This window comes from Lepidochelys kempii, chromosome 9 (genome assembly GCF_965140265.1).
Source record: "Lepidochelys kempii isolate rLepKem1 chromosome 9, rLepKem1.hap2, whole genome shotgun sequence".
Taxonomy (NCBI): Eukaryota; Metazoa; Chordata; order Testudines; family Cheloniidae; genus Lepidochelys; species Lepidochelys kempii.
Window position 1 is genome coordinate 65031849 of NC_133264.1, and position 21435 is coordinate 65053283.

The window sequence follows — 21435 nt, forward strand, 5'->3', positions numbered from 1 at the left end:
CAAAAAGAACAGGAGTACTTGTGGCATCTTAGAGACTAACAAATTTATCTGAGCATAAGCTTTCGTGAGCTACAGCTCACTTCATTGGATGCATTCAGTGGAAAATACAGTGTGGAGATTTATATACATAGAGAACATGAAACAATGGGTGTTACCATACACACTGTAACCAGAGTGATCACTTCAGGTGAGCTATTACGAGCGGGCGGGGGGGGTGGGTTTGTAGTGATAATCAAGGTGGGCCATTTCCAGCAGTTGACAAGAACGTCTGAGGAACAGTGGAGGGGGGGAATAAACATGGGGAAATAGAAAAGGAGTACTTGTGGCACCTTAGAGACTAACAAATTTATTTGAGCATAAGCTTTCGTGAGCTATAGCTCACTTCATTGGATGCATTTAGTGGAAAATAGGAGAAATAGTTTACTTTGTGTAATGACCCATCCACTCCCAGTCTCTATTCAAGCCTAAATTAATTGTATCCAGTTTGCAAATTAATTCCAATTCAGCAGTCTCTCGCTGGAGTCTGTTTTTGAAGTTTTTTTCTTGAAGAATTGCAACTTTTAGGTCTGTAATCGAGTGACCAAAGAGATTGAAGTGTTCTCCGACTGGTTTTTGAATGTTATAATTCTTGACGTCTGATTTGTGTCCGTTTATTCTTTTACGTAGAGACTGTCCAGTTTGACCAATGTACATGGCAGAGGGGCATTGCTGGCACATGATGGCATAGATCACATTGGTAGATGTGCAGGTGAACGAGCCTCTGATAGTGTGGCTGATGTGATTAGGCCCTATGATGGTGTCCCCTGAATAGATATTTGGACACAGTTGGCAATGGGCTTTGTTGCAAGGATAGGTTCCTGGGTTATTGTTTCTTTTGTGTGGTTGCTGGTGAGTCCACCTCAGCCCCATGATTATCAGCTGCCTCCCACACAGGCAGGCCAGACTGGCACAGGGGATAGTTCCATTGGGGATGTAAGGCAGGGGTGGGAATAGGAGGGCACTGCCCTTTAGAAGGGAGAGAAAAGAAACAGGGCCCATCATACTCTCCTCCCCTCTCTGTCACATTCTCCCCTTACAGAATAGGAGCAAGGGCATGCTACAGTAAAGGGAGCGTTGGGGAAAAACAATATTCACCCCTGGCCGTGGCCCCTTTACAGTATTTTCTAGCTGCCAGCTCCAGCCCCAGCTATGCACTTGCTGGCACCTGTGTCACAGGCAAGGCAGTGCTCTGAGCTGATTTGGGATTGCTGAGTGAGTGTGTGTGTGTGTGCACACATGCTGGAGTGAAAGGGACACTGGCCAAGTACCATGCAGCATTGCAGGGAGCTCCCTTTTTACAGGGAAGCTTTTGTTGTCCCACTCAACATCCAGTAACATCCACCTGGATTTTGTTATTAGTTTTTTTATGTTAGCACCAAGGGGCCCCAACATGGATCAGGGCTCCATTTGTGCTAGGAACTGTACATATACAAATAAATTGGTTAGTCTCTAAGGTGCCACAAGTACTCCTTTTCTTTTTGTGAATACAGACTAACATGGCTATTACTCTGAAACCTGTACATATACAGTAGAACCTCAGAGTTACGAACACCAGAGTTACGAACTGACCAGTCAACCACACCTCATTTGGAACCGGAAGTATGCAGTCAGACAGCAGCAGAGACCAAAAAAAGAAAAGAAAAGAAAGAAAAGCAAATACAGGACAGAACTGTGTTAAATTTAAACTACTAAAAATAAAGGGAAAGTTTAAAAAAATTGACAAGGTAAGGAAACTTTCTGTGCTAGTTTCATTTAAATTAAGATGGTTAAAACAGCATTTTTCTTCTGGATAGTAAAGTTTCAAAACTGTATTAAGTCAATGTTCAATTGTGAACTTTTGAAAGAACAACCATAACATTTTGTTCAGAGTTATGAACAACCTCCATTCCTGAGGTATTCATAACTCTGAGGATCTACTGTACATAGTAAAAGACAGTCCCTGTATCAAAGAATTTACAATCTAAATAGACAGTGGGGACCCAGAGAGGAAAAATTACTTGTACAAAGTCACCCAGCTAATCAATGACAGAGGCAGGCATAGAACCCAGGTGTCCTGATTCCAAATTTGGTACCCTACGCATACTAATACCCTTTCTTGATCTTCCACTGTCCTGATCACTGTCAGCCTGATTTCTGAGAAATGCTGAGCACCCTTAGCTCCAGCAGAAGTCAATGAGAACTGCAGGTGCTCAGCAGGTGTGCAAATCAGACCTAGATGACACTGCTTCCTGATTCTTATCCTAGGTAGTAGGATTGCAGGTTGACTCCAAGCCCCGCTCCCTCAGTAGCAAAGCTGAAACGGTTTAAACTAAACTGTTACAACTTACCTTGTTGAACTGTACAGTCATACCCTCCCTTTTGCATTTTTCTCATAAAACACCTGTGGCAGGGATTGTGCGGGGAGGCAGATGGGGAACAGGATTTGCCTAGCAAACCAGACTACTGAATCTGCTGCCTGCCTCCAGCGCTATCCGTTGCTTTGGAGGATGGTGAAAAGCCCCATGCAGCACCTGGCCAGTTCTGGGAAATCCTTTCTGCACGGAGCAGGGAGCGCATTCTCCCACTTCCCTCAGAAATGGACTCATGTGAGAACACGCTCCACTCCCAAAGATCAGTTAGCCTTGGAGAGTACTCCCCCTTTTCCCGCCACACAGAGATGAATTCACTCAGCAGGGGAACATTTTTTTGTGATGTAAACACTTGTCAGTTAAGAACTAATCAAAGGCCAAACACATTCTGGATGGATCACCAAACAGCCACCGGATTGTAATACACTTCTGTCGCTCCTGAGCTGTCCCAGAGAGAAAGGCAGCATATCCCATTTAACAGTCACTTGAGCCATCTACTCCCCCTGATACTTCTCCTTTCTTTCTAACAGCTGACTGGGACAACACCATTTATCCCTGCAGAGTTCTGAAACCACTCTGGAGATGGATCTCAAGCACTTCATCTTTGGAGAAGTTCAAGCTGGCTGCAAACTCCCCTGTTCAGGACCATCTCTATGACTGGCCAAACCAGAACTCTGACTCCATACACCTCTGAGCTGGATCCAAATCTGGATTTGAGTTTCCTAGTTCACACCCATTTCTGATACATGCACACAGACACCGGCCCTACACATCCCATCTCCAGTATTGCCAGCCCCAGGAATTCAAATATCATGAGTCAGGCCCTCGCACATCATGAGATTTTTCAAAATAATAATATGGGGGAGGGCTGGGTGGCAGGTTTGTAGAAATTTTGGTGGTGCCCAGAACTTGCCCCCCCAGACTCCGCCCCCCACCTGCCTAAGGCTCTGGGAGGGAGTTTGGGTGGGGGGAGGAGGTCTGGGGTGCACACCCTGGGCTGGGGATTAGGGTGCAGGAGGGGTGCAGGCTCTAGGAGAGAGTTTGGGTGGGGGAGGGGGTCTGGGGTGCAGGCTCTGGGAGGGAGTTTGGATGCAGGCTCTGGGCTGGGGTGGGGGTGTGGGAGGGGGTGAGGGGTGCAGACTCTGGGAGGGAGTTTGGGGGCAGGAGGGGTGTGTGGGAAGGGGGAGGGGGTGCAGGCTCTGGGAGGGAGTTTGAGGATAGAAGGGGTGAGGGCTGTGGGGCTGGGGATGAGGGGTTTAGGAGGGGCTCAGGGCTGGGACAGAGGATTAGGGTGAGGGGGGATGAGGGGCCTGGGGCGCTGGAGAGGCTCAGGGCTAGAGTGGAAGGGCAGGGTAAGGGCAGCCTGCTCTGCCATTAGGGAATAGGGGGCACTAGGAACCTGTGGCAGCAGCTGATGCGGGGAGCCGGCAGAGCAGAGTCAGCGTGAGCTGCAGGCTCCGGGGCCAGGGGAGGTGAGCGGGGCCAGTAAGTGGGGGCCGGGGGACACTCGGGGGAGGTGCGGGCAGGGCGGCAGGCGGAGCCGGGGGAGAGACCCAGCCCCAAACATTGGTGGAGCTGCCCCCCGGCCCTGAATATTGCTGGAGCCCGGCACCGCGAGTGCATATAACTGCCCGACCCTCAGTCTTTTTATTTGGTTTTTAGTTTCTGAGCCATCACGCAGGTCACATGTTCCAGCTGCTCTCTGCAACCATGTGGGCTATAATCTCTCAAGACCACTTGACTCCAGGAGCTGGGGCTTGCAGAAAAACACCAAGTATTGTGAAACTCGCCCTGGTTTGGGTGTGCCCTAGCCTGGGTGCATTGAATAAATGAATAAAGGCTCATGAATATTATTCCGGATAGACAAGGCTGGTGTTTTGCCGTAGGTGTTTCTCAGTAGAGCAGTCAGGCCCTTTTTAAGAGAATCTGTTAGAGTTTAAAAAAAATAACGCTTAGCATTTCCTTAATGGAAGTCCAGCAGGGAAAACCCCTGCAGTTCCAGTGTCATGGGCCAGATCTCCTGCCAAGCATATAAAACAGGTGAAACAAGTTAAAAGAGAGACACACCGAATCACAAACAGATCCTGAGGGATACAGAGACAGAAAAGGCGAATCTATCTGGACACACAGGCAGCCAGAGAAGAGTGGCAACAGCACAGAACCTTGTAGAACACCAATGGGAAACTGGATCGTGAACCACTGGTTTCCGGCTGTGGTGATCGTAAGTGACTCTTTATTCATATCCAGTTAGAGATTCTTTTTAGATCATGAGGGACACATTTAAAAAAAAGATATCTAGCACTAGTTGGTCATGGAGAAATGGCAAATACTGTTCATTTTGTACAACTACCAGTAGCTTTACTGAATAAACCTGAATGAAATAGACTTATGAACTTAAAAAGATTTAGGCTCCAACTCAGCACATTCTTACCTGTAAGCACAGGGATTTTAGCACACATTAAGAACATGCTAAAATGCTGCCCTGAATCGGGTCCTTACAAAACTCCACAACTGGGGCTTGCTTGGAAGGAGGATAAATAGGCTGGCTACTTAGACAAGGTATTAAAACAGGAAAGAGAAAGGAAAAAATAATCTATAGCATGATTCAGTTGGCTAGGAATGAGTCACACCAGGAATACATTTGGCCTGAGGTCTTTTGAAAATCTGTATTTTTTTTTTTAAATAATCACTCAAATCTTTGTTTTATGTTCAAACTAACTGATTAAAATCTAAAGTATTTATTACTAAGCAAATAATTTATTCCTTGAATTTTCCCTCTTTTTCCATTAAAGAAAACTTAATGATCAGATTGTGAAATTAATCAATTTGGATAAAAATATCTGGCAGTGACTTTCTTCATGAAATGTTACCCCCAATGTGAATAGCTCCCAAACAGCTTAGCAAAAGTTGGAATTTCCGTTGCATGGTAAATTCCAATGTTTTGACACTTGCTATCATCGCTCATTGGGACAAAGAGTCAAAATACTGAATTTTTTCACAGAATGAAAATGCTGGCAAATTTCGATTTGAAACATTTCATTTTGATATTTTCAGTAGAAACAATGGAAGTGTTTCATTTTGGTGTGTTGAAACAAATCACATTTTTTTGTGTTGAGCCAGTTTGATATTAAACTTCATTGGCCTATGGTGCTGCAGTGCCTCAATGGGAATTGTAGTTCAGGTGCATCATGCCATCATTGCTCCTTAGGGCCCAGGCTCTCTAGCTGCAGTGCACCTCCCACCATGCACCATGTACTGTTCGTCATGAGAAGAGATGTACTTCAGGCCAAGAAGACAGGCCATAGAATAGAATGTGGGAGGAGGGGGCATGAAACACCCAAAACTACCACTCCACTGATGCACTGTGACACTTCGATGTTGAAACAACAACTAGGAGGACTTGTGGCACCTTAGAGACTAACAAATTTATTTGAACATACGCTTTTGTGGGCTAAAACCCACTTCATTGGTTGCATGCAGTGGAAAATACACACAGAGAACATGAAAAAATGGGTGCTGCCATACACACTATAAGGAGAGTGATCAATTAAGGTGATCAGCAGGAGAAAAAAACCTTTTGTGGTGATAATCAGGATGGCTCATTTCCAACAGTTGACAAGAAGGTGTGAGTAACAGTGGGGGGTGGCGTGGGGGAGGGAAATAAGCATGGGGAAATAGTTTTACTTTTCAGAGTAGCAGCCGTGTTAGTCTGTATTCACAAAAAAAAAAAGGAGTACTTGTGGCACCTTAGAGACTAACAAATGCTCAAATAAATTTGTTAGTCTCTAAGGTGCCACAAGTACTCCTTTTCTTTTTAGTTTTACTTTGTGTAACAAAATGTTTCAACTCTGTTCAACAAACCTAAATGTTTCAATCTGGGTCAAACTGTCTCAAAACTCAATATTTCATTTTGATTTTCCTGACAGAAAACTGAAACATTTCAACAAAAATTAAACATGTCCCATGGAAATTTTTGATTTTGTGGAAAGTACTTTTTCCACTGAAAAATCATTTTGTAAGAAAACCCCCAATCAGCTCTACTCACAACCAGGGTGCTGCAAATGGTTTGATATTTGAAATGTAAAATTCCGTCTCTGTTTATCAGTCACTTAAGTCACCTTAAGTGTTGTTTCTGTCTCCTGACTGGACAACTGATGCAACTAGCCAACACATCACACATTTAGAATGCTGAATATTGTAATTGAATACACAATCTGAAATGTTGCTTTTGGGAAATATTCAGGCTTCAAATTTGTTTTTTGGGAATATTCGCACTGGTAAAACCTGGCTGCTCAAATGTTCATGGAAAGCAAAAGCAACAAAAGATGGGGCCAAACACAGTTACATCAAAATCTGGTTTTCAATTTGAATGAATATTCACAGATTTCCCCCCCCCCCCATTCTGTCAGTTCAACTTTTATTATATTTGAGGATTTCTTCAGAGAAAACTACAAAACCCTGCTGCCATGTCAAACATTTTCTCTATTTCCCTTTCCTCATTCTTTATAGATAAAGGAATGACAACAGCATAATTTTGTTAAGAATTTATCTGCTCCCCTGCTTAGTCCCACCCTAAGGTCATGATCTCTTATATATTACATCATAGTTGCTTGCTGTGGAATCCAGTTCATCACCTTTGTGAGAAAGAAACAGTGGAAGTGATAGAAAGACAGCATTGTACCTAAGGCACTGATTTATAGAGCCCTGCAAATCCACGGATATCTGCTTTATATCCACAGATATCCGCATCTGGATCATTTTTGCGGATAGGATGCCGATACAAATTTTGTATCGCTCAGGGCTCTACTGATTTACTAGGTTCACACACCCCGTGGACCCTTTCTTCCTTCACAGGGCCCATATTATACCGGTGCAAAGCTTGTTATAGTATCAAGGCCTAAATAGTTAATCCATTTTAGACAGTAAGATCTTCAGGACAAGGACTATCTGCTTGTGTTATACAGATTGGCAACACTTAAATAATAAAGGCTCCGATTCAGGCAGGTGTTGAAACACGTGCCTAACTTTAAGCATGTGAGTAGTCCCCTTGATGTTAATTAGATGACTCATATGTTTAAACATAAAAGCGTAAGAAGGACCATACTTGGTCAGAGCAATTGGCCATATAGTCCAGTAGTCTGTATTCTGACAGTGGCCAGATGCTTCAGAGGGAGTGAATGGAACAGAGCAATGTACTGAGTAATCCATCCCCTGTCATCCAGTACCAGCTTCTAGCAATTGGAGGTTTAGGGACACCCAGAGCATGGGGTTGTGTCCCTGACCTTACTGGCTAATAGCCATTGATGGACCTATTCTCCATTAACTTGTCTAATTCTTTTCTGAACCCAGTTTTACTTTTGGCTTTCACAACATCCCCAGGCAATGAGTTCTATAGGTTGTGTGATGAAGAACTTCCTTATCATGAAAAGAAAAGGAGGACTTGTGGCACCTCAGAGACTAACCAATTTATTTGAGCATAAGCTTTCGTGAGCTACAGCTCACTTCATCGGCTGATGCATTCAGAATTGTATTTTCCACTGAATGCATCCGATGAAGTGAGCTGTAGCTCACGAAAGCTCATGCTCAAATAAATTGGTTAGTCTCTGAGGTGCCACAAGTCCTCCTTTTCTTTTTGCAAATACAGACTAACACGGCTGTTACTCTGAAACCTTCCTTATCATGGGTGGTGAGTATCCTAGGAAAGGGGAGGCTTTGCCTCCCCAGACAGCCTACCGTGGCCCCACCCCCAGGCCAGTGTGCCTCCTGCAGGGCCTCGGGGACACTGGTGCTGGGCCATGCTGCCTGCTCAGCGCTCCGGGGTTGGTTGCCCGAGCACTGGAACTGGGGCTGCCTGGAGCCCCGGGGCTGGGGGTGCAGTGACCGTGCCGCCTGAGCACTGGGGCTGGAGGTGTGGCGACCGCGTTGCCCGGCCACCAGACCCCTTGGGCTGGGGGCGCGGCGGCCACGCCACCCAGCCGCCTGAGCAACTGGACTGGGGGCTGCAGTGACCATGCTGCCCAGAGACCCAGGGCTGGGGACATGGCGTCTGTGCTGCCCGGCCTCCTGAAGCACCAGGGCTGGAGGCACTATGGCTACACCGCCCAGGGGCTGTGGGAGCTGAGGCTGCGGCACACCGAGGCTGGGGCTGTGGTGAGGGTGTTTTGGGCTCCTGCAGGGGAGGGGGAGGTTAAAGGGGGAGAAGGAGGGGGCAGAAGGGGGAGGTGCGGGGCTAGCCTCCCCTGGCGGCCATGTGCCCTTATTTGTGTTTTAAACCTGCTGCCTATTAATTTCACGGGGTGACGCCTGGTTCCTGTGTTATGTGACAGGTTTCAGAGGAACAGCCGTGTTAGTACTCCTTTTCTTTTTGTGTTATGTGAAGCAATAAACAACTTCCTTATTCACTTTTTCCACATCGTTCATGATTTCATAGACCTCAATCATATTCCCCTCCGTTGTCTCTTTTCCAAGCTGAACAGTACCAGCCTTTTTAATTTATCCTCATATGAAAACTGTTCCATACCCTTAATCATTAAAAGGGAACCTTTTCCAATTCTAACGTATCTTTTTTGAGAAAGGGTGACCAGAACTACACTACAATATTCAAGGTATGGGAGGACCATGGATTTATATAGCAGCACTATGATATCTTCTGTCTTATTATCTATCCCTTTGCTAATGATTCCGAACATTGTGTTAGCTTTTTTGACAGCTGATGCACATTGAGCAGATGTTTTCAGAGAACTATCCATGATGACTCCAAGTTCTCTTTCTTGAGAAGTAACAGCTAATTTCAACCCCATCATTTTGTGTGTATAACTGGGATTATGTTTTCAAATGTGCACTACTTTGTATTTATCCGCACTGAATTTCTCCTGCCATTTTTTTGCCCAGTCACCCAGTTTTGTGAGATCCCCCTTTCTAACTCTTTTTAGTCTGCTTTTGACTTAGCTATCTTGAGTTATTTTGTGTCATCTGCAAACTTTGCCACCTCATTGTTCATCCCCTTTTCCAGATCATTTATGGATATGTTGAACAGCATTAGTTCTCATACAGATCTTTGGGGGATCCCACTATTTATCTCTTTCTGCTGTGAAAACTGACCATTTATTCCTACCCTTTGTTTCCTATCTTTCAACCAAGACTCCTTTCTTTGCTTAAGAGCCTTTGGTGAGGGACCTTGTCAAAAGTTTTCTGAAAGTCCAAATAAACTATATTCACTGGATTTCCCCCGTCCAAATATTTGTTGACCCTCTCAAAGAATTCTAATAAATTGGTGAGGCATGATTTCCCTTTGCAAAAGGGAGTTGACTCTTCCCCAATACACCATGTTCATCTATACGTCTGATAATTCTGTTCTTTATTATAGTTTCAACCAATTTGGCCAGTACTCAAATTAAGCTTACCAGCCTGTAATTGCCAGGATCACCCGAGGAGCCTTTTTTAAAAAAAATCAGCACCACATTAGCTATCCACCAGTCAGCTGGTACAGTGGCTGATTTAAGCCATTGGTTACATGCCACAGTTAAGTTAGGCACGAGTTTAAGTACCTTTTTGAGCTCTGTCTGAAGTGCCCAAGTTACCTCCTAATAAAGTCCATGGGACTTTTGCTCGAAAAGGACTGCTGAATTTGGTTCAAATAACATAATTAAATAAAAACACTGTAACGATAAAAAAAAATTCTAAAACAATCAATGCATGTTCTTTCCGTATTTCCCATTAGGATTCTGGCTGGCTAGTGTCATGGTAGCATCTATTCAATAGTAAATACTTTGCGTGCTTTGCTAAGAATTTCCTAGATTATTTAAATGCCTCCTTCTGCTTCCCTTTGAGTTACAGCTTCGCACACACTGACTTAGTGGGAACACTTTAAATTCCATGGACAGTTTTGTTTGCAGTGGTGTTGCAGCCATGTTGGTCCCAGGATTACTGTGTGACTACACCTACTAAATTACTAAGTAAGCTAACCTATGGTGTAAGATGAAAGAAATCATCTACAGTGTCTAGTGAAATGGGGTCAGATCCTGCTCTCAGTTACAGGGGTGTAAAGCCAGTTACTGAACAGAAGTTAGTAGTTACTCTGCATTTACACCTTGTCACTGAAAGTGGAATTTGGCCCAAATGCTCAAAGGGAGTTAGACATCTCAATATCTTGGAAGATCTGCAATGCCTGCTGCTTTGGCATCAGTGGACTCTGCATGGGCTGGGCACAGGGGTTTGCCTGCATGGAGCCAGCGGCAGGATCAGGATCTAACTCAGTGGCCAACAGCTACCATAGAAGCACAGAGATCTGATGTGGGATTCGTGCTTGAGGAATTTTGGCTCTCTTGACGTTTGATAAGTGCTGCTACTGCTGGGGAAAGATGCTGGCCTGACTGCCCTGGAGATGGAAGCCCTTTACTTATCCACAGACCACGGACAGTTTAGGTACTGGCAGGGCTGGCTTCCTCCCAACAGCTGCTACCCGGGCCTGGAGAGGTGAGGGATGAGAGGGGAATTCTATCTGCATGGCCCATTCAGCCAGTGCTTAGTGTGTGTGTGCGTGCTGAGGGAGGGCAAAGGCTGCGTTTGCAAGGAGTCACAGACCCAACATATTAAATAAATATATAAACACTGACCTGGGTTGCTGAGGGGTGCATTTTAAACATGGTCTTACCAAAGCTGCTGCTCCCACAATATGGTAGTCCTGCCACTTTTTTCAGATCACTTTATGCATTGCCCTTGGCCTCTCTGCTGAGACAGAGTGCCAGCTATGCCCGCGGATTGTAATATGGGCACTTCTCCATTGGGAGCTAGACTGAGAACCAGCAACTCCTCTAACGTAGGCCAGGACACAGCCCTCAGATACCCATTGTCCTGTCACTGACCATGTTGCTGACTTGATCCAACGGGCTGAATGGAAACTGACCATGAACAGCATCACGCTCCTCGGGGGGGAAGAGGAGATGCTAACCCCTCTCACTGAGTGACTGAGCAGCACTACGGTAGTCCTAGCTCGGGCTCTGAACAGCCCCCCAAAGCCAGATGACAGGTGAGACCCTTGGGAACAATGATACAAACAGAACCAGCTGACGGACTTTCTGTTAGTCGGGTCCTTCCCTCATCACCTACAAGTCAAATAACCTCAGATAATGGGGAGTAGCAGGGACATTCTCCTTTCATTTCCACCACAGTTCCCCTGGACTCTTGCTGAGAACTCATCTGTCCTGCTAAGGTTTGCCAATACAAGGAGCGTTTGGGAACGGAAGTTCCTTCAGTGTGGCAAGCTCTGCGTCCTCCTGGGCATCCAGCTCCCCATGACTTCAATAGGAGCCGTCTGTGGGTGCTCTCACCTCAGAAAATGAGGCCTTAACCCTCTAGGGCTGCAGGGCCAACTCCTTCTCCCAGGAACACCAGCACAGTACTGAGCTCTCACAGCTTCTACTGGTCTCAAGGGGTGTCCTGGCACCTCAGAACATCAGGCACAAAGTGTCTCAAAATGGGCACCAAAATCAGTGGGCCTCTCTGAAAGTGCTGTTGCAAGTAATCACTCTGCTTTCTAATTAGATGCAGTGATTACAGCCTGTGGGCCACATTCCGAGCTGGTATAAATTGGACACACTCCCCTGAAGTCAGTAGAGCTACAGCAACTGAGGATCTGGCCCTCCTGAATTTTATGGTACACTAGCATTTCCCTTTAAGGTTCACTGAAATAAAGGAGACACAATTCTTTTGTTGTTGCCTCCTCCCCTCAGACACACTAACACCCTGTTTGATTGTGGAGTCTTTCAATTGCCATTTAACTGTCTTTTCTCCCCCCTCTCTAGGCAGCCTGGTTGGGCCTGAATGTTTTCCTGTTTGTATATTATTTCCTGCTGTTTGACAGGGATAAGAAGTTCTACTACACCAGAGTCCTACTTGGGGTAAGGACAGTCTCCCCCGCTCTCTCTCCCCTGCCCCTCTTTTTGCCAAATACTGACCTTATCAGCTGGGAGCATTTCCCATCGCAGAAACAGGAAGCCTTTCCCATCGCAGCCCCCTTCAGGCTGGAGATGGATCAGCTGTGTAAACTCCCCCTGCCCCCATTTCCTGCTGGTGCTGCTCCACACCAGGGAGGCTGTTTGTGGCTGTGACCCCTTTGGGCTTTCATCACAGTAGTAGCCTAGTGCTGGCTGGGGCAGAACACTAGTCAGTAGTGATTGACATACAGTAGCACCCACTGCTGTTCAGTGAGGGGAGGATGGAAAAATCCCCTGCTCTCTGGGGTGTGTGAAGGGCCTCAGGCTCCTGCATTAAAGCCAAATGCAGTGTGGTGTATACAGTGATAGCTGGTAACTGGTGGGCACCCGCAAAGTGAGACTGACCCAGTCTTTGCACATCCCCATCTCCTCCCCAGTCTGCGCTGGCATGGGCCCGGGCCTCTGCAAAATGCCTGAACTTTAACAGCATGCTGATCCTGTTACCAGTGTGTCGCAACCTGCTCTCCTTCCTGAGGGGCACTTGCTCGGTGAGTGACCAGCCCTGCCCCACCATCACTCCTCATCCCACCGCACAAACGCTCACTCAGGACTGGGACTGATTCTGGCTTCACCGGGCACTCCTGGCCAGTCACACCCAGCAGGGTCACGCACTAGTGACAGAATGAGCCAGACATCAAAACATCAGGAGATGAGTCCCAAAATCATTTACAAATACTACTGTGTTTGTGATGTGGCCTTTGCATGCCCCCTGGCTCAGGCTCTGTGTGTGTGTGAAATCCGTGCTTCCAACACTTCCACATGTACGGTGTGAGGAGGTTTGACTGCTGCTGCTTGATGGGGTAGGGTTGGGTGAGGTCTCCCGCCAATCTCCCCAATGCTCATAGTTCCCATTAATTACTTCTGTGTCCCCGCACAGCCCCTACCTCAGCCCAGTAATTAATTATCCACCCACCCACCCCCTGCAGCTGCTCCTCCTGCAGCTTCTGGGGTTCTGCAGCCTCCTCTCCTGGACCTGCGGGGCAGCAGCACGATCCCCTCCTCCCCTTTCCTAGGCCAGAGGGGCAGCTTCAGGGGCTCTTCACCCCTTCTGCATCTTGCAGGGATGGAGGAAGAGGGGCAGGGAACAGACTGACCCAGGGCTTGGCGGAGAGAAGGGACACCTCCCCCCTTGCCTACTCTGAGAATGGTGTCATCTCCTCCCTCACCCAAAAGGTGTTCTGGATCCTGAGGACACGGGGAGGGCTCCATGTGCCTAGATGCAATGCGCAACATGGCCCTTGGCCCTGTGTGTCCATGTACCTGCCTGCCCACCCCTAGAGCCTCCCCCTACCCAACATGGGGAAGGGCTTGCTCTGCCCCCAGTCCCCCCCACCCCCACCCAGAGAGGGGCTGGCCCTGCCCCTCTTGCCCCCACAGTCTGGAAGCAGCTCTCCATTTGCTGACCATTTCCTCTCCTCCCTGCAGTGCTGCAGGCGCACAATGAGGAAGCAGCTGGATCACAACCTCACCTTCCACAAGCTTGTGGCCTACACAATTGCCCTGTTCACAGGTAACTCAGGCACCCACCTCATTGCACATGAACTGTCACCCAGTACAGGAAAATGCTGCACCAGCCAGCAGTCACTGGTTCAGGTTCCCCCTGGCCTGCGGATTAGGGTTGCTAAACCTCCAGGATTGTCCTGGAGTGTCCAGGAATTAAACATTATGTCATGTGATGAAACCTCCAGGAATACATCCTACCAAAATTGGCACCCTACTGGAGGCAGAGTGAGCAGATGCCCAGGCCTTCCCCAGTGGGATGTTGATCAGGGTCTGAGCATGGTCTCCATGTGGCAAGCATGTATTCTATATCCAAGAGGGCAATGGGCGGGGTGCTGCCCCTTTCAGCGCAGGCTGTGCTGCCTTGGCTTGCAGCAGATCTCCGAGGGTACGTCTACACAGCAATTAAATACCTGCGCCTGGCCCAGGTCAGCTGATTTGGGCTGCCAGGGCTAGAGCTGCAGGGTTGTAAAATTGCTGGGTAGGCATTTGGGCTCGGGCTGGATCCCAGGCTATGAGACCCCACAATGCGGGAGGGTCCCAGAGCCTGGGCTCTAGCCCAAGCCCGAATGTCTACCCAGCAATTTTAGCCCCGCAGCCCAAGTCAGCTAAGCTAGGCCAACCATGGCTGTGCTGCAGGTCTTTTATTCCAGTGTAGACATGCCCTGGGTGATGGACTCCCAGGGTGTAGGTTCCAATCTCTCTCTCTCTGTGTCTGTGATGTTCAGCTGTTCATATCATCGCCCACCTGTGTAACTTTGAGTGGTACAATGACAGCCAGCAAGCTGCGGATGGGAGCCTCTCTTCCATTCTCTCCAACCTGCACCAAGATGAGGAGAGTAACAAGTGGCTAAACCCCATCCACTCCAACAGCACGGTGAGTGCCCAGGGCCTGCCTTGTGGGGATGTGAGCCCCAGGGTGGCTGCCACAGGGCGCCATGGCTTCATTCTGTGCTGACTTTATGTGACCATCCCCATCTCCTCACTGTGTTCTCTTGCAGACTCCAGCGTACGTGACATTCACTACCATCCCGGGCCTGACAGGCGTGATCATCACTGTGGCGCTGATCCTCATGGTTACCTCCTCCATGGAGTTCATCCGCAGGAGCTATTTTGAGGTCTTCTGGTACACACACCATCTCTTCATCATCTACTTCGCTGGCCTTGTCATCCATGGCATCGCGTAAGGCACCACACAGCAGCCACACGTCACTCCCAAATGGCATCTCACTGGCAAGCCCTGTCCACCTCCCCATCTGTCCTGCACTCCCCACTTCCTACCCTGGCATGAGACTCTCACACCGCATCCCTAGCGCCGCGGAGCATCTGTCACCCTCCCCGCTTCCCAGCCAAGCGCCTGTCTCACCCTCCCTTTACCCAACCCCCTCCTCTGACTGTTCCACCCTCCCCCGTTTGCCAGCAGAACCTCCTGCTATCACATGCTCCCCATATCTAAGCCTGCGTCTCCCCTTCCTCCTTTGCTGAGCAGTTATGAAGGTGAAGCAGGGAGGTAGGCAGGCTTGGATCAGGAGAGCTGTGGTGACATTTCTCTCCTCTCCCAGTGGTCTTGTTCGTGGGCAGACAGCAGAGAGCTTGAATAAGCACAACCCCGAGCACTGTGCGCAGGACCCTACACACTGGGGAAGAAAGAACAAACACTCCCACTGTGAAGAGCCCGAGTTTGGGAGCATCCCAGCTGAGGTGAGTCCTTCCAGTGCAGACATTAGCTGGCAGGAGACTACACGGAGCTGACTGACAGACCTCACCCTTGTCCATTCAGGAGGGTGCAGCACAGCCCCTGACACAATCTCATTTTCCATGGTGTGATGGGAGAGGAGTTCTCTGACGCTCCTCATTCCTTCCCCTTCCTGTCACTCATGCCTCCCAATAGAACAAGCTCCCTCCCACCTCCCTAAAGCCTCTCCATGCCAAGTATCCCACAGGGGGCTCTTCACAGCCTGCCTCAGCCCTGTTCAACTTTCCAGGTGCTTCTAGCCAAGAGAGCCCCGTCCCCCGCAATGTACACTCCTGGCCAACCCACCTCTTCCCTGCTGGTTCCCAGCCTGACAGGGTGGGTGAGAAATGGCAGCAGGCAACAGTACAGGGCAAGGCTCTTATCAGGCAAGAGCAGCTCCAACCTGCTGCTCTGGGGGTAGCCCTCAGTGTCATCCAGCTGGGAAGTAGCCAGTTCTCAAAAGGGTTAAGAAGAGGAGATGACAGGAACAATATACACAGCCCTCTGCAGAGGGGCTCGGAAACCCAGCTTTTCTCCTGCTCTCTGAATTATTAGACTGAAATACCCTCCCCTCACTCACTGTAACCCACACTGCACTAGTGAGCATCACCCAGGAGAGCTCTGTGCCAAGCTGGCATGAATTGCAGGGACAAATCCTGAGCAATGGCTCTCACCCTCTACCCAGACCCCCTGGTGATGGGAGCAATGTGACCACCTGAATTAGAGTGGGTGGGACAGTACTCTATAGGTATAAGGTACTAATGCCAATCCTGGTGCGCCCATGTCACCCTGCACCAGCATGGAGCCATGTCTCCTGTGTCATAAAGACATTTCCCAAAACATTAGGCGAGAACATTTGAGCTGGGAATTACCCTGTAGGGACATCAGTGTCCTATACTGCCAGACCTCCCCTCAGTGCCCATCAGCTCCTCCAGAGATGGAAAGGCTCTCACAATGTATTACTCACTTCTGTCTCCACAGTCCTGGCAGTGGGTGCTGGCCCCAATCGTTCTCTATGTCTTTGAGCGGGTATTACGCTTTTGGCGTTCTCAGCAGAGGGTCGTTGTTACAAAGGTAAGGGGTGTCTCGGCACAGCCAGTGCAGCCTCTCCCAGCAGGAGTCACTGTAGGCAATGGGATAGAAGCACTGCCCGTGGGAGCTCCTGGCCACTCCAATCCCATTCTTTCCCAGCAGGAGTCACTGTAGGCTCCCTGTGTGGGGTGCTCCGAGCTACTCCAGGCTCAGCCCAAGTAGTGGTGACGCTGTAGTGGCAGCTGGGTGGGACATACTCATGCTTTGTGGATGCGCCTTTCCCACAGGTTGTCGTGCACCCATCAAAAGTATTGGAACTACAGATGCACAAGAAGGGCTTCAGCATGGAAGTGGGCCAGTATATTTTCATCAATTGTCCCTCTGTCTCATGCCTGGAGTGGCATCCTTTCACCCTGACCTCTGCACCCGAAGAAGACTTTTTCTCTGTCCACATCCGGGCAGCAGGGGACTGGACAGAGAATCTAATTGATACCTTTCAGCAGCAGAAACCAAAGACACCCAGGTAGGCCAGGGCGGCATTAGAGTCAGGAAGCCAACAGAACTCAACCCCTGGGAAGAGTTTTGTGATACAAAGTGATGCAGGGAGGTGGCTTCGACCTCTTACCTGGGTCCTGCCTTATTTTACCAGGATAGCGGTGGATGGCCCCTTTGGCACAGCCAGTGAAGACGTGTTCCAGTATGAGGTTGCCATGCTGGTGGGAGCAGGGATCGGGGTCACGCCCTTTGCTTCTGTACTGAAATCAATCTGGTACAAGTTCCAGCATGCAGACCAGTGTCTCAAAACCAAAAAGGTAACCAGTGAAATGGGGGAAAGGCTGGCCCTACAGCTGCCTGTCTGACCTTCATTCCCAGGAACCTCGTGTGTCCTTAAAGTGCAACTTCCCACCATCCCCAGCACTGTCCTAGAGTGCGAAGCTACAGCCTTCCTGCTGAATGTCCCCTCTGCTACACCGCAGTGCACAGCTCTCCCATTGTCAGTAACATCTCTCTTTCTGTTTGTGCGGTTGGATCCCAGATCTACTTCTACTGGCTCTGCCGGGATACAGGTGCGTTTGCCTGGTTCAATGACCTGCTCGCCTCCCTGGAGCGAGAGATGGAAGAATCTGGCAAAGCAGGTTTCCTGAACTGCAGACTCTTCCTCACAGGCTGGGACAACAGCATTGTGAGTCACACACACTATACGGTCCTGATGGCAGGAGATGTGTCATAGTCTAGGAGGGGAGAACACCATGTTAAAAGCTAGACAAGATGAACACAGGCACCAGAGTGGGGATTCTGACATTTAACCCCTCAGGGAGCATGGCAACAGTTGAAGCCAAGGCCTCATGAATGAGGGCTCCTGCAGCCCATCTGTTGGGTTCCAGGCATTGGCAGGATGTCTGCCTGTTCTCACTCCTCATCTCCTGTAACTCTAGGCTGGCCAAGCAGCTTTCAACTTTGATAAAGACACGGATGTGGTGACAGGTCTCAAACAGAAAACCTTCTTTGGGAGACCCATGTGGAGCAATGAGTTCTCTGCAGTGGCAACTGCCCACCCCAGGTGAGTGTCTAGTGTCCTGGAGACCAGGTTGCCAGAGCTGGAAATGCCTCTTCAAACTGCCTGGCTTCTTCCTCCTCTGACTGCATGCCTAGCAAGTCTAGTGCTGCTTCTGTAAGCACAGATGCCAAGTAAGGACACTGAGAATGAGCTGTATATGATACAGCACCAGAACGATTGGATTCATAGGTTAGGGACTATTGTAATCATCTGATCCCCTGTATAACACAAGCCAGAGAACTTGCCAAACTAATTCCTAGAGCAGATATTTTAGAAAAACAGCCAATTTTGATTTAAAAATTGCCAGTGATGGAGAATTCACCGTAACTCTTGGTCAATTGTTCCAGGGGTTAATTACTGAAGAGTTCTCAGATTACTGGATTCTAATGGCCTGGGTTTTTCAGAGGTGCAGAGCACCTACAGCTCCTACTAACTTCAGGTGGAGTCATGGCTGCTCAGCATCTCTGAAAACTGGGCCCAAGGCCAGAAATTCAAGGACCTTCTATGGCAGTGGTTTTCAAACCTTTTCTCATTTGTGGATCTCTAACAAATTTCAAATGGAGGTGCAGACCCCTTTGGAATGATGTTAGACCACAGGGTGAAAACCACTGTGCTATAGGATGATGGCAACGCATCTCCTTCAGGGAAACACTGGGAAGAACTGAAGGTTTCCTGCACTGATCATAAATACCCTGCACAGCAAAATCCTTCTCCATGGCTCTTCCACACACAGCTGTTCAGAAGGAACACTGTAAAGAGGACTGGAGTCTCCTCTGAGGTAGGGGTGATGGGCGTAAGGGATGTTAGGAGTTAAGTGGTCTCTGGAGCTACGGGCTAATACATGCAATGTAATTCATCTGATACACTGCCCCATGAGCAGGGACCAATGAATGACTAGGATGGGGGTGTGTTCTGAAGATGGAGGCAAGTGAAGGCCCACAGATGGTGAACGGCCCTGGACAGAGCCTGGGGAGGGCAGATTATTTCTCCCCAGCACTAACATCTCCTTTGTTCTGTGCAGGTCTGTGGTGGGAGTGTTCCTCTGTGGGCCTCAAGCTTTGGCAAAAAGCCTGCAGAAGTGCTGCCATCAGTACTCCAGCCTGGACCCTAGGAAGGTCAAATTCTACTTCAACAAGGAGAACTTCTAAGCAGCAGGAACATGGTGACTACACGGTGTGACACTACAACCTCCCAGAGAGCAATTACCTGATCCTCTACAGCTCCTTTTAAAACTGAATCAACCTGGTCCTGCTGAGGATGCGCTGACTGACACGACTGGGAACTACAGACATTCAAATCACGTCTCCTACCTACTAAACACGAGGAAGTAGTGAGCTTCCAAAACAACACTGCATTCCTCCGAAGGAAGTGTACTTTTGAGTATTCCACCTTGTATCTCCTTTGAAGGGGAGGGGACTGGGTCTCCATCACTAGAGGTCAACAGTGATCTCACATGCAGAGGGGAGTTGAAATGGACTTTCTGGTGCAATCAGCATGAACTTAAAGTTTGATTGTGGCACCTGCACAAGGGACTGACAAAGGCTGAGATTGATGATTAAACTTGATTTTGGACATGGATAGAGGAATTCCAGGATGATAGGCTTGGGGGAAATCTGCTGGGGAGAAGGACAGAGGTCGTTTGTACCTGATTCATCACAAACGGGAAATATTCTCCAATAAATGTTTCTGTAAATGAATATTAAAATAAACAAAACTTGCTTCTCTTGTAAGCAGCTTGTGATAAAACCCAACCCAGGTGAACCATTCTGTCCAATTTAAGATGCAACTGCACAGCATTTACCTAGTGCCTGACTGTGTCTGTTGAACCTGTGCTCTGTCTGCACTTACTGTAAAAAACAAAGGGTAGTAAAGTCAAATTGCCACCTTCTCTCCCATCACAGCAGTTCTGTTGGGTGACACTGTCAGCAGAACCCTTTAATATTCTGTCATCCAGTAGCCACAGCAGAAAGGTTTAACAACCCTATTCAGAGTGACTCACAGAGAGAAAACCTGCTTGAATATATCCAGAAAAGAAGAAAAACATATTACCAGGACTGGAAGATATCTTAAATGATACAGCAGCCACCTCTGATCTGCCAGCTGAGAGCAAGGGAGCTTAGCAATCCGCTATTACATTTTTCATGTCAGGACTGCTAGTGACTGAAAGATGAGCTACCCATTTCAATGGGGCCAGTTGGTGCCTGGCAAGGTCTCCAGATCAACTGAGACATTCTTGGTAACAGGACATCTTCACCTCTTGCCCCTTTCACTCCTCAAAGGCCACATGTATGAAACTCAGTAGAGCAAACATAATACAGACCCAGCCCTTTGTCCCACCACAGGGGTCAGGCTGGCCTAACTGACCATGGTCACACTCCCCAAATTACCATTTCAGTGCACCAGCCTTCTCCAGACACGCCAGTTTACTATCTCCTGCCAGAAACTGCAAGTAATAACAGCAGCATCTCATCTGTTCAGCAAATAGCAACAAGCTGCCTAGAGGGGCCATCTCTTTCTCCCTTCATCCCCTTTAGGAAGAGACATGTTAAGCACAGATCAGCCTGTAAGAAACCTCCTGTGTGGTTAAGGGAACAAGGCTGGGAAACATGGAGCTTAGTGTCTGCAGGAACCAAGTGACTAATGATCAATCCTGGAGCCGGGACACGCTGCAGCAGATGAAGGAATTCCCTGACTATACTGGAGAGAGGCCATCATGCCTGGTCAGGTGAAGGGCTCACACAAGTGACCCAGAGGCCTTTGCCATCTCTAGTGTTTCTGAGTCAGGCACAGAGAGAGGTGCCTGTTGGAGGCAGTTTCAGGTAGAGCTGTGGCCTGTACTCAAATCCTCCTCCATGTTTATTTCAAATACTGTAAAACACACACAAAACACAGAATGAAAAGTACGGGGGTTATGCTGAGTGGGAAGAAGGGGGCACCCTTCCCCTGATTGCTGCACCAGGTCAGATGGTGATGAGGTGAAGCTGCTGCCTTGGGTGCCTCCTGCATCCCACAGGTCTGGATCTTCAGGGTTGCTGCCAGGGTCACCAAGTGTCTTCTAAACCATGCAAAAATAAAGAGGGATGCTTGAGGGGAGTGCACAAGAGGGCACCAGGCCATTCTGGATTCCCAGGAGAAATAACGGAGTGTGTCCTTAAAGGCCTTGGCCCAGCCCATGGGAATTTCCCACACCACAAAGGGCAGCTCCTCAAGGACCAACCCTCCTGCATT

General features: G+C 48.5%; 2 protein-coding genes across 6 annotated transcripts in view; one reads left to right on the forward strand and one right to left on the reverse strand.

The window, feature by feature from the left end:
- Positions 1-21435, reverse strand: part of CSTF2 (cleavage stimulation factor subunit 2) — a 54925-nt gene that overhangs the window by 16027 nt on the left and 17463 nt on the right. For 2 of the 3 annotated variants that reach the window (XM_073360831.1, XM_073360829.1), the window contains one exon: positions 21046-21262. The exons of the other annotated variant lie outside the window; for it this stretch is intronic. The gene's annotated coding sequence lies outside the window, so the exon portion shown is untranslated. Of the gene's footprint in view, positions 1-21045; positions 21263-21435 lie in introns of those variants that run through there. 3 annotated transcript variants of the gene reach the window in all.
- On the forward strand, positions 3876-19937 carry NOX1 (NADPH oxidase 1). Of its 3 annotated transcripts, XM_073360833.1 has the most exons (14): positions 3876-4608; positions 11931-12042; positions 12191-12286; positions 12760-12870; positions 13808-13892; positions 14611-14759; positions 14884-15065; positions 15445-15583; positions 16599-16691; positions 16937-17172; positions 17299-17461; positions 17686-17832; positions 18086-18210; positions 19229-19937. In XM_073360833.1, exons 2-14 carry the CDS (start codon positions 12040-12042, stop codon positions 19353-19355), a joined length of 1656 nt encoding a protein of 551 aa, XP_073216934.1. In that variant the 5' UTR covers positions 3876-4608; positions 11931-12039; the 3' UTR covers positions 19356-19937. The 3 variants fall into 3 exon arrangements, with proteins under 3 accessions (XP_073216934.1, XP_073216933.1, XP_073216935.1); XM_073360832.1 differs by lacking the exon at positions 11931-12042; XM_073360834.1 differs by lacking the exons at positions 11931-12042; positions 12760-12870.

Coding starts and splice junctions, on each gene's coding strand:
- NOX1 (XM_073360832.1), top strand. CDS start 4,564: ATGGGAAACTGGATCGTGAACCACTGGTTTCCGGCTGTGGTGATC. Junction 4,609..12,190: donor GGTTTCCGGCTGTGGTGATC/GTAAGTGACTCT, acceptor CCCCCTCTCTAG/GCAGCCTGGTTGGGCCTGAA. Junction 16,692..16,936: donor AGAGGGTCGTTGTTACAAAG/GTAAGGGGTGTC, acceptor CCTTTCCCACAG/GTTGTCGTGCACCCATCAAA.